Here is a 13,266-nt window from a genome sequence, read left to right as displayed (position 1 = left end):
CTAGCTTTAAACAATATAACTTCTGTACAAAATGGCCTGAAAATAGTTTAAAAGTTCCTATTAGACAGGTTTTTCACAGGAATAGCTTTGCTGTGTTAAATAGCATATTTTGCATTACTAAAACCTAAAACAGCAATATCCTGCAGAAATGTCTACCTTTATACAGTGCTGTGCATTTCAGGTAATAATAAAATAACTTAAGAAGAAACCACCAGGCACATGCATCAAGTGTATTTCACAAGTCAGAATGTCAAACTTTTTTTTTCTTCCCAAATGTATACAAAACAATTGCACATTAACAAATAATCTGGCCTCTGTCCAATGACAATTTGATTCATATGCATTTTCAAATTTACATAATTTCACAACATCAATAACTTCTTATATTTAAATACTTATGTAAAAAAGGCCCCCAGAATAACCATTTCTTATACAGCCAAGTCATCTTTCTATACATCCAAACTTTAAAAAGTTACAAACAAAACATTATACAGGATATATAAATCATGTTTAAAAACTTGAGGCTTCAAAAATCATGGTTTCCCAAAAGGATTCAGGAAAACCCACACACTTACAAGGTAGCAGAAAAATGGGCAAAGAGAGAGACAGACACAAGTTTGCTGCCTTAACTTTTTACTAATCTTGCAATCAAATCTTGTGATGCTATCAGACGTAACAGTTTAAGCTGCAGATGAGGAAGGGTGTTTGTGTGTGTTGGTCTCAAGTGTTGAGACCAGTGATTCAAGTATTTCCTATTTGATCCAAGCTCACTGTCACAAAGCTGTACTGGAAAAGATGAGTTAGTTTACACGTTTCTCATACATTCGGTCAATGTCTGCTTGGTAGTGTATTGTAAGCTCTTTGCGTTTTAGTTTGAAGGCATCTGTCACCAGACCAGTCTCAGGGGTCCAAGGATCAGGGCTCAAACGAATTTTTACTGGTATTTCAAATTTCTCCAGATTAGCTGCAGTGATAAAAATGACAAATAAAAAGAGAAGATTTTTAAATGCTTTATCATGGTTTGGGGTTTCTGGTAACTGAAATAAAAATGGAAAGGCAGGGATTGTACTCTCCCATGGAAAAATTCATGGTGTATGTAGAACAAGAAATATTCCTTAAATGTTCTGAAGTTTGCCCAGGAAACCTCAGCACTGTCTACCAGTTAAGCCATGGAATTTGTGAACACTTATACTCCCCATTCATACAGCTTGTTGAAAATACGCCCCATGAGCTAGGCCTGTAATGCTTCTCCTTCACATACATACATGCAGAGATCAGGATGGCTCACTCAGAATGAACAGCCTTTCCCATGTTCTGACACTTACACTCTGACAGTGATAAAGGCAAGGGCCAGTACTCATACACCAGATTTTCTGCTCTCCTTTCTTTATATAGAAAGCTCAAGAACACATTGATTACTGTGGTATCTTCCCTTTCGATAATACCTATCGACACCAGCAGAGCACCAGCCACATACTGCTTATGTAAATGTCAGCAACTTCATATCAGAGAGAGAAGTTTGTTACAGTGGCCATGAATAGGCACTAAGTTCTATAAATGTTTCCAGGAGATGGGGAGCAGTACAGGTGTTCAGCAGCCTGCAGCTCATCCCTCTCCCCATGCCTTCATGAAGCCAGGGTGATCCTGGTCTGACAAGGCTTAGGGAGAAGTAGCTGCTTCACCCCTTCCAGTCCCCAGAGGGAGTACAGCATCAAGAAAATCCTCCCCACACCTTCCTCAGACTGGGGACATCCAGTTTGGAGAATGGGAAAGAGGTACCTTGCCTCATCCATTCTGCTCCCATGTGCTGTCAGCACAGCCTACATATCAAGGGGAGTGAATCATTATAGAAAATTCTGTTTTATGAACAAACTGTACAAAATGAAACATCCTTTCCAAACTGATGTGTATTTTGTTTCAAATACAAATGCTCCATCAGGCAAATATGAATTACTCACCTGTCCTAGCAGCCTCAGCTAGCACTTTCAGGACCTCTTTTTCTACTTCAGGACTGTTACAGATCTCTTCCCAGGTTCCTTTAAATCCTTTTTTTCGTGCTAATTCTATAAGCTCCTTTTGATTTGGCACAACAAATACAATGACGTAAGAATGGAAACTGAAAAACAAAACATCACAATCATTATGGTCAGTGTTCCCACTTGACTATTCATGCATTACTTAGTATCAGATGTGTAGAAATGCTTTAATCAATCTAGCAAATTAATGATCCCAACATCCCTTAAGATGTGCTGTAACTACAAAATATAAGTATTACATTCAACACTTTGAACTTGTAGGATTACAAATATATAAAAATATTTACTGAAAAATTGTTAAATATCAAAAATTGCTTCCATGGCAAGCTTTGCAATGGATCAATTTTTTATTTTACTGAAATCTTTTACAAGTTTTTAAATTTTCCCCTCTCTTGACCCTCTCCTTTTTTCCTTCTGTTCTTTCACAATGTACAATTAAATGATGGATGTCTTGAATTATCCACAAAGCGCCTTGTTTTCTTCTACTATCAATGTTTTTGAAAGTTTTGAGAACTTACACTGGGGTGGGAAAAATATGGCACATGGGCTGGGTCAGCCCTGCCAACTGATTGGATTTGGCTTGTGCAGGGGCACCCTCAAATTGAGTGGATCCGGTCCACAGCTGCTCCTGCAGCACCCCGCATGGGGCCGAACCCCGCATGGGGCAGCCGGTGCTGTGCTCCAGTCAACACCCACTGGCCCAGCCCTGGCCAATGCACACAGCTTTCAGCAGGACTGCTCTCAGTGTGACTTCTGCTCAGCTCCCTTCGCCTCCAACGGCAGCTCCTCCTCCCGTGACGGCTGTGCCACTTCAGGCTGGAAGGAAGCTTCAGCCAGGCAGCTCCTGCCCCAGCATGCAGGGTTCCAGCTCCAACTCTTGGCTGCCTTCCACCCATTCCGCCCACTCAGTGTGGGTGTCCATGTGGGTGGAAGACAGTCAGGAGCTTCACCTGGGCAACTCCTGCCCCAGAGCATGGGGCTCAAGCTCCAGGTCCTGGCTGCCTTTCACCAACTCAGCAGCCTGCACCATCTGGGTGAAGTGGGTAGAAGTCAGTGGAGACCTTGGCCAGAGCCCTTTGTACTGGGGCAGGAGCTGCCCAGCTGAAGCTTTCTCCGGGTCTGGAACAGCACAGAAGGAACCAATGCTGGAGGCAAGGGAAGCCAAACAGCAGCTGCACCAGGAACAGCCTGCCAAAAGCTGGGCATGCTGGTTGGGGGCAGGCTGGAGATCAGCCCCATGCAAAGCAGGTGTTGGGGCAACCACAGGCTGCACCATCTGGGTGACTTCTGATGCATGCACCCCCCTACCCCCTCTTTCTCCTCTCACCACTGGCTGGCTCCTCGGACTTAACACTCAGGCAGCACCCCCTGCCACACACAACTACTCCCACTCCTCGCCCCCTAGACAGGGCAGGGGCTGCCCTATGATTCTGGCCTCACCTGCCCATCTCACTCCCACTCTTCCCCGCCCACCCGCAGCCCCATCTCCAATAGGGAGTTTTGGTGAATTGTTGCGAAGGGAGGGGGGTGCTGACCCTGCCTGCAACAAGTATTCAAAACTTCCTATGTTATGCACAGCCACTCAAATATTAACACATGAAATATAAATGAAGTATAAATATAGCACACATACCACAGGCACACTTCAAAACTTTCTGAAAATGTTAAAAATATTCCATGACCACATATATAAAACTCTTTTCAAACAGTAAAAAAACCTTTATGTTAACAGAAATATAGGTGACCACTATAGCCCGAATATGAGAAAACTAAAGACACAAAGAAGTAGAAATCTTAACCGTCTTACCTGCTTGCATATGCACAAATATTATCTACCAGTGGAAGGTTCTTCAAAGCTGCTTCAACTTTGCCAAGGGAGACATATTCTCCAGCCTGGAGTTTCACAAGATCTTTTTTACGATCTATTGATGAAGGTAAACATTATATGTTATTTACAAAATGAAACGTTCTTGGCTTGATTCTATTCTGTGATTGACAGACACCTACAAAGGATATAATTATGTTTGGTTTTTAAAACAAGACGACATGCACCAGATAAATTTAATGTCACATTCCCGATCTGTGGCATGCCAAATCTGCCAGCTTAACAGATTTTACCAAACACGGTCCATATTTAATTGCATAAAGCCATTTCCCCTTGTAATATGTGTTCATTTACTATGCGTTTCATTTAAGGATATCTTTTGGTCAAAAAGATAACTACAATGAATACTGTGACAAAAAATAATTGAGAAAAGCAGGCTTGTGTTGAAATTTACAGGCTTCAAGTTGGCTGGTTTATACTGTACATACACAGCTGTACATACACAGCTTTTTGTGCCATTTTATTTTTGCAATTTAGATTTTAACTGCAACTACCCATGGGCAATAACTCCCAAGGGTTTACCAAGGCAGCCTGCGGATGGTCCCTTCACTGATCATTCTCTTGGGAAGCCAAGCTAGCCAACTTTCTTGCTAGGTATTATCCTGATGACTACTTTGCATTGGTCTAAACTGAGATTAGAATGTGGCCCATAAAATAAAACAAACAAAAAGTCTCTCTATATCAGTCATCTTCATTTTACAATTCTTAAATTGCTACCACAGTATCCCCAAGATTAATCAATACCCTAAAGCGCCAACTAACAACAGTGTAGGTGCTGTACACTTTATAAACCCAGGTTGTTTATTTAGATGCTTGAATATGGATTTAGGAACCCAACTTAAAAGCACCTATTTTTTAAATTTTGATCCGACTATATTCCTCTTCTGGTGTCTTTACTAAAAAAATCAAAATAGCAGAAAGACAAAGAAACGTACTTTATATTACCGAGAGCATACTGCTAAACACATACAACTACACATACATGTTCAAATGATCTAAAAAATTCTCATGGGTCTGTTTTCCTGGTAGAAAAATTTACCTGGAGGTGCCTGAACAGACATTCAAATGCTGAGCCCTGAAGTGCAGAGAGTCTGCAATGCTGACACTGCAGTCAGGAGGACCCTGTACACACATCTCAGACTGCTCTCTGCAGTTTCCCTTAGTCTGCCTAGAGACAGACTCACAGCAGCACCCAGAGCAGCCCTAATTGGCTGATACAGGGTCAGCATGCCTCACCCTAATGGTGTAATGTTCGGATTGTGAAAAGGGTGTATTCTATTTCCTGCTTGGCTGGGACAATAGTCTACTGAGTGACAGAGTATCTCCCTGGGAAGACGGAAACAAAGCACTCTGGGATGCTGAAGGACTGTGCTGTGGCTTCTCTCAAAAGAGAACATGTACAGACACTGACTCTCCCAGGGGAAACCATCCCAGGAGAAAGCTAACTTTGATTGTTTCTGGGTTATTTTTCTCCTGGAGTGGCCACTTTTGACTTCCACAGCTAAATCACTATTAAGATTCTCAGGGTGTGTCAACATGTTTATTAATGTGCTGTAGTTACTGTGCATTTATATTTGGTACTTGCTTAATAAAATACTAGCTAAATGCCCAGTATCTACAGTTACTATGCAGTAGTGCTGGCATACAGTTTTTCTGTGACACTTACTGTGCAGTAGCCTAATACTACTGCACAGTAGCATATTAGCACAGTTTTTGCCTGGTATGTTACTGCGCAGCATTATTAGGCTACTGTGCATTAAGCATCTCATGTGGATGCTCCCTAAAAGAATGAGAAAAGTACTCCATGTTAAACTTTCACATTTCAAATTAAATTTGCTGTGGTTGAAAAATTATCATATTCCTTTGATACATGTTAATTTGGACTCAAACCCTGCACCAATTTCTCCATTACTTGAGCATCTGGTTAACAAAAACACTACAAAATATTATCTTTAACTACACATTCATCTAACCTGTTAATTTTGAAGTAATTAAACACATTCTCCAATAACTCACCAATGATTTTTAGACAGCCATCTGCATGAAACTCTCCAATGTCTCCTGTATGGAGCCACCTCTGCCCATCCTTATCCACAAAGAAATCTTTTTTGGTTCTTGCATCATTTTTGTAGTAGCCCATAGTCACATTTTGGCCTCCAATAAGAATTTCACCTCTAGGATATGGTTTATCGGTATTGTAGTAGCCACCTAAAAATACAGGCCATTTTTTTTAAACATGATGTTAATGTAATTTAAAAAACCTGAAGTTAAAAAAACTGGGCAATAAAGTTGTTCCAAAGGAAGAATATATCGTTTTATTAAAATGTTGTCTAGATGTGTATTATATGTAGAATCATTTCAATAAAAATATATCATGTATTTTCCCAAATTTGATTTTATATAGCAGATCCTTAATTAGAGAATAATCTTTTGGTATACCAATCGAAACAAATTTCCAAACAGTTTAATTGGAGCAAAAGTGGATCAAACCACTTGCAGCATTCAGTTTACACAGAGGTGAGAAAAAAGTTCATTAAATGGGAGAAATTTAGAGGTAAGTGGAGGACCATCTCACTGTCTACACATCACATAAATACCATTTCAAGGGATTTAGTAATGCATAAATCTCTAATTAGTCCTAGTAGTAGTAGCTAATACTCCAAACTAGTGAAACAGATCCACCATCCAAATTAGAAAAGGCTACAAAGATGATCCAAAGAAAACTGAATACTTCTGAGGTATAATTTAACTTATTTGATTCAGCCTGTAACTATCCATTTCCATTCTACTGGTCTGTTTTATAAAATTCCTATTACGTTAATATGAAGTTCATTGCAATATTTCCTGACAAAGAGAAGAAGATGAAGAGACTGTGTACGCAGTGTACATTGACGGCCAATGACTACAATATTCTTAAGGTAGCAGACAGAATCCTGTCTCTGCTTCCAGTTTGTTTATCTTAAAGTAGATGGGTATGTGCATATGCAAGTAAATGTCTACATAAATGACATAGTAACATAAAGCTATAATGAGAGCTGTTTAAAATATCATAGTTATATTGATAATGAATGCTGTAAGTATTTATATTACAAGCATACAAGTAGTAAACCTTGAACACAGCTCAATCTTTCTCCTCCCCACCCCCAACATACACTTTCAGGTTAAATTTAACAACAACACCTTTTTTCTCCCCAAATACAGGTCATTAACTACAGACAGTTCTTGAACTGTTAGTGCCCTTGGAAAAATCTCACACGACACTCAAATCACGAAGAAAGGACCCAAATGTTTAAATGCTCTAAAAATACTAAAATACAAAAGCACCCTCCGTACCAAAAACAGTGTTGCCTAAGGCTCAGCGTATTCTATTCAACCTACAATTTCATGTTAAAACATATCAAAGCATATTTTAGTTGAACAGAAACTGTTCACAGGTTTAAATATAGTCCCTTTTTAATGGCCAGATTTGAACTGCAGTTTTGGATTCACACTTTATGTGGAATGTTGGGCGAAATCCTTGATCCCAACAGCCGTAACTTAAAATGTTAAAATTCTAATTTGTCCTAATTTTTGAGGGATGTGGGGAAGAGGAAAGCATGCAATTGTATAGAAATCCACTAGGGGTGTATCAATAGAGATTTTTGGGGCCCATACCAAAAGCCAATATTCAAGGAAGCATACCGGCCAATGCTGATCTGATTTCTGATACAGCTGCCTCCAGCTGGCAAGTCCAATGCGGTGAAAGAGGAGGGGGGAAGGAAGGGGGGTGGGGTAGAAGATCAATGCCCCCTGCAGTAAGGGAGGAGGCAGGGACAGGTACCACAGCTTGCAGGGGAGGAGGGGAGGTGGCTCCTGCTGCTACTTGCACCTTAGAAGGGGGGGCGGGGGGCGTGTGCTCCCTGGATCTACATGGGGCTGGGCAGGTTGCAGCCAGGGCTGCACGGGGCTCTTCTCAGCGAGGGCTGGGCTTGGAGTGAGTGCTGGTGGTGCTGGGAGGATGCTGTATCCACACCATATTTTGTCACAGCTCTGCTCCCAGACCACTGCCGCCAGCCACCTGGCACAACCAGGCTCTTCCCAGCACATGGGTAGAAACAGGGCATTAAGCCGGGGCTGCGCCAGGGGGCTGATGATGGTGGTGAAATTTGGGGTGGATGCAGCATCCTTCAAGCCCAGCCCCTGCCAAGAAGAGGCCTGGCACAGCCCTGGCTGCAGTCCACCATGTCCTGCACATATCCAGGGGGCACACGCCCCGCACCCTCCCAGGGTGCAAGCAACAGCAGGATCCACCTCCCTCTCCCCCAACAAAAGCTGTGGCTTTGGCCTCCCCCTACCACCCCAGGCAGCCCCTCCCCCCCCCACTGCAGGGGGTGTTGATCCCCTATTCACTACACCAGACTTAACATCTGGAGGCAGCTCTCCAAACTGCCAGCTCTGATCCTCGCTGCCTGAGTGCTGTGTTGCAGCTGTGTACAGCACGGGCATTTATCAGACAAATTAATCAGCCCCATTGGACTGATATCTGATCCAGCTAGTTTTCTTTATATTGGTACCAATCCAATATCAGACCGATGTATCAGTGCACCTCTAGAATCCACTGACAACTTTTTATTTTGTTTCATTGGAAAATGCTAATTCATTGAATCCAAAATGTTTCACTATTTGTTTTAACAAACTTCCAGTGAAACATAGGCAAGGCTCCAACAGAACTCTGCATGGTTTCCTGCCAGCAGACCTTGTGGGCTGTTCTCTAGCTTTGAGGCTCCAACGGACCTTCCAAATGGGCTGCCTCCAACACATTCATCCAACAAGCTAGTATTATTTAAACTCATTATTGGGATTCTTTCACTTTGAAACAACAAAACAGTCAGCCTAATTCCCTGATTTTGTTATACTATCCACTTCTTGAAGCAGACAGTAATAATTTTCTATAGCCAGCCTTTAAAATTACTGTGTAATTCTAAAGACTTCCTGATGAAAAGATACTCTGAGAGGATCATCAGACCATCAAAGAACCAGGTGCAGCTCCCTAGTCCTGAGATGCCCAGTTCCAATGCCAGTTAAAAGTACAGGGCACAGTTTTAATTTACAACGGAGAGGACTGAGTGACATTATACAGCCCAATAAATAAACACTAACTAAAGTTCTTGCACACACCAAAGTTCCATTATATAAACGGTCTTCTTACCTTCTTCCCAGTTCATCAACTTGATTTCACAGCAAACCAAAGGTGCTCCCACTCTCCCTGTAGTATAGTCCCAAACTAAAATAATAATAATAATTTAAAAAATCAATTAATCACATGGCAGAACCAAGAGCTTCAACTAGTAGTTGGGCAAGCAGCCATTTAAGGCAACAATTAGTAAAATTTAAGAATCTAGTGAGACGGGATTTTGAATCCCTCTTCTGAACTGCACCATTCTTTCTATTTTTATTGTATGACTTAGCAGGATGGGATGTCATAAAAGACAAAATGAAGAATAGTATGCGTTTGCTAACAGCACAGCTGTCAAAGTTCAACAACCCCTTCCTACTGAAAGGAGGAATCAGCAGTCCAAGAACAGACATCTTTTATTCAGGTTTCCAATTCTGCACAGAAACAACAAAAATGCTTGTGAGAGATCAGTAGTTCTTGGGCTGCAAAACTATCCTTTCCTTCTTTCTGTCTGTCCGTCCGTCCGTCCATCCACCCACCTACATACATACTAGAAGAGGGAAGGGTGAAGACAGACTAACAAAAGAATCACCTCTTCTAACACTTCAAATCAATGGATATTTTATTATTTTCTTTTTTAGAACAGTTACTGATAATGCACTGCCCACAAGCATATCCTTACTTGCAGATCCCTCTCATGCCCTGAACCCTTAGTTAAAGAATTCTTGTCTCTCTCGGACATAATGGGTATGCTTTAACCCTGCAAAGGGATAGAGAGAAGCGAATGCTTCCCACAGATCCTGTACTGCATTTGACTGAAGGAGGGAAGAAAAGCAGGATTCAAATACATATATGGACAACACTTCCCAAAGAACTCCAGTTAAAGTAAAGTTACTTCTTTTCTTCTTTGAATAATTATCCATATACCTATTCTCACTTGTGGATGACTCCAAAGCAATGCCAAGATAATATGGAAAGACAGGCCTCAAAATTCTCTAAGTGAACAGCAATTGTAGGATCACCTTATCAAATATAGAACAAGCTCCTGTGACAGTCTGGTGCTTGGTAAAAGGTACATATTGGGCTCCAGATAGCAGCCCCACGAATGCATTGCTGGGCCTGAATGCTGTATAGGGAGGCTGTGGAAGTAGCCTTGGTTCTGATAAAATAGGTCTGTACCACAAATGGTGGTTCTTCCTTGAGTTTCACAGTAAAGATTGACACAGCCAGAAATCCATTTAAACACTTTCTGATTTGAGATCACATTGCCTTTAGATCTCTCAACTAGAAAGACAAATGGCCATACAAAAGTGTAAGAATTTTTTGTTTTATTCAATATAGCCTGCTAGAGCTCATCTAACACCTACAATGGAGTAAGACCTCAACTGGGAAGATGCGAGACTTCAGAAGGAAGACTTACAAATTAATTTGCTGCTCCAGAGAAAAACTCACAACCACCTTTCTAAGAACATTTTTAGACAGAAATTTCAGGTGAGTCCCAAGGATACCTTATCAGGGTAAAGTGTGGTGGATAAAAGATTCACCATAAACACCAGGATTTCCTCCACCCAAGTGTGCACCACCAGGATGGCTACCAGCAAGAACGAGGTATAGAAAGAAACACGTTCTTCTCCACGGCAAAAAAGACATCTACCACACGACGACCAAACAAGAATCAGGGCACTGAACAAGGGATATAGATACAATCCCAGACAGTACTGAGAAATCCAAAGCAAAGATGTAAAGGGATATAGATACAATCCCAGACAGTACTGAGAAATCCAAAGCAAAGATGTAAGAGCAAGTTATTCTTGCTACCTTCTCAGGAAGACTGACTCCAAAAGGAAGGACAGAGATCCAAACAAAGACAAAGCCTCTAAAATGGCAGGACCTAGTGGCACTGTATTATGTGCAGATGTCTCAGCTGACAAATCACAGTTTGCAGGCTTGAGGAAAATTTTCAGCTTTTCTCTCTCAGATGGCTAAGTGGAATAAAAACAGAATAAAGAAAAAACTATGATTTTAGAGAAGCTCTCTAAGAAGTTGAGCATCTCGTTTATTTGGTAGGCCTCAGCTGCTCAAAATCTCAAACGTGTTATCTTTCAGATCAGAGGCTGAGAGGAAAAGAATTATGCACTTCCCTGGGCAAAGGGCATAAGGGAAGAGAAGACCAGAATATATCTTGTGACTATTACTGGGGCAGGAGTGGGCAAAATATAGCCTGCAGGCTGGATCTGAGCCACTAAAGGATTTTATTTGGCCCAGGTGGGTCCCATGGCTCTGCCTAGCCCAGGCATGGGGGGCAGCCCAGGTCATGGTGTATGTAGCTGGGCCAGCCACCCCCAGGCATGTGGCAGGAGATGTGGCATTGGTTGGTCTCCACTTCCTGGCAGCCCCTTCTGGCCACAACCACTAGTATCTCCACTGCTGCCAGACCTGGCCCCACTGTCTGGGCACCAAAAGCCACGGGTGCTAGATGGAGAGGAAGTGCGGGTAGGCAGGGTCTCCATGGAGACTGCCCCAGAACTGCTGCAGGCACAGCATGCTCAGTCAGGCAGATCAGGTGAGCAGGGAGTGGCATTTGGGAGTAGGACGGGCAGGCAGGGGCCAGGTCCAGGACCACAGGGCTGCAACACTATGGGTCCAGGGCCTGGGGCAGAGTCATGATCTGTTCTCCATATGCCCCTACCTGTAGAACAATATCTGTCACAGGAATGTATGGGGAGTGGATCGCAACTCTGTCCTGGGCCCTGGCCTCCAGCCACACACTGTCACCGCCACACGATCCCAGACCTGGCCTCTGCCCACCTGTCCTGCTCCCAGATGCTGCTCCCCACCTGCCTGGGGCACCATCCCATCCACCTGGCTGAGTATTCCCTGCCTGCAGTGGTCCTGGCTGGTCTCCATGGAGACTACCCATCTACCCACTCCATCTACCACCCTTCAGGGATAGGCGCTGGGCAGATAAGCCCAGGGCCAGATAGAATCAAATGCCTCCCCACCCACAAAGCCCCAGTTCAGCACCTCCCCAGACCACAACAGCTCAAAATTCCTCAAGTGATCCACCAGCCAAAATAATTCCCCTTATGCTAGGGGAAAATTTCTCTAATTAAGGGATCAGATTAAAAACACCCATAAGCCAGAAATAGGGCAACTGTATATGTGGACGATTATTTCACGGAGAACCTGATGTTTTGCAGTTCTATACACTAAAAAGGACATGCAACTCCATCTTCTGCCTAATGACAGATGTCAAATTCGATGCCTTCTGAATATAACAACGATACAAGATGTATCCTCTACTAAAACCAAAGTGAGTTTTTGTTTATCCTTCAAAATAAAAGGAGAAGAATATGCTGTCCACTGTTCAAATACATCTTAATTTTTCACTGGCAAAAATAAAAAGTGGCCTATATAAAATTAAAACTTAGCATAATGTATACTATTCCTAGATACCATGTGGTGTTTTGACAAATGTATAGTAGTTAATGTTTGCTATACTTACTTTTCTACTCCTTTTACTGTGTGAATTTGATATGGCCTCTACAAAATTTAGATGCATTTTTAGGTGACCGCATTTTTCTAAAATAAGCTGCCTGAAGTTACCTATGCATAGGCTTAAGAATGTATCTAAAGAAGTTACCTGATACTTCAAGTGTTAAGTACCCAGAAGCTACAACTGATTAATTATGATATTTATAGAATATGAATAACTATGCACTGATTCAGCTGAATATCTCACGGTATGCTCTAACATTCTTATATATAATATCTTATGATATTATTCATGTGACTTTGGGAAACCCTGGTTCAAATTAATTCACTATACACCTCTGACAACATCCCTCAGGGTTTGTTCTCTAAAACAGCAGCACTTTTTTAAAAACAGTATTCTCACGTGTTTTTTTCTGTCTTTGTTCTAAAATGCAAAATCCCCACAGTTTCAAGGTAGACAATATTTGGCCTTAGGCCACTGAAAAATCTAAGATTATATATAATCTTATGACCCTGCAAGTCTAAAACCAGAAATACTGGAATACTTTGGAAAAGGGAAACATTCCAAAGGATCCAAATTAAACTATAAGAATTACACTTTTAAATTATGAGATTTTAATTCTGGAAATATTTTAGATTTTTTTTTTAAAGAGCTTTTCCCTGTTTTTTCCTAGGTCACTTCAATTAAAAAAAAA

The 13,266-nt window shown here is 41.8% G+C and overlaps 1 protein-coding gene across 7 annotated transcripts in view; it reads right to left on the bottom strand.

The window, feature by feature from the left end:
• Window positions 1-216: 216 nt before the first annotated feature.
• Window positions 217-13,266, bottom strand: part of ACSL3 (acyl-CoA synthetase long chain family member 3) — a 128,778-nt gene continuing 115,728 nt past the window's right edge. For all 7 annotated transcript variants that reach the window (XM_090051792.1, XM_090051797.1, XM_090051794.1 and 4 more), the window contains 5 exons: window positions 9,110-9,184; window positions 5,938-6,129; window positions 3,844-3,958; window positions 1,959-2,116; window positions 217-964 (listed from right to left, as the gene is read on the bottom strand). In XM_090051792.1, the coding sequence (XP_089907918.1) occupies window positions 801-964; window positions 1,959-2,116; window positions 3,844-3,958; window positions 5,938-6,129; window positions 9,110-9,184 (704 nt within the window). In that variant the 3' untranslated portion in view covers window positions 217-800. The remainder of the gene's footprint in view (window positions 965-1,958; window positions 2,117-3,843; window positions 3,959-5,937; window positions 6,130-9,109; window positions 9,185-13,266) is intronic.

Source organism: Crocodylus siamensis, chromosome 6 (genome assembly GCF_052110815.1).
Source record: "Crocodylus siamensis isolate JL-2025a chromosome 6, ASM5211081v1, whole genome shotgun sequence".
NCBI classification, from domain to species: domain Eukaryota; kingdom Metazoa; phylum Chordata; order Crocodylia; family Crocodylidae; genus Crocodylus; species Crocodylus siamensis.
This window is presented reverse-complemented; position numbering and strand designations above follow the sequence as displayed.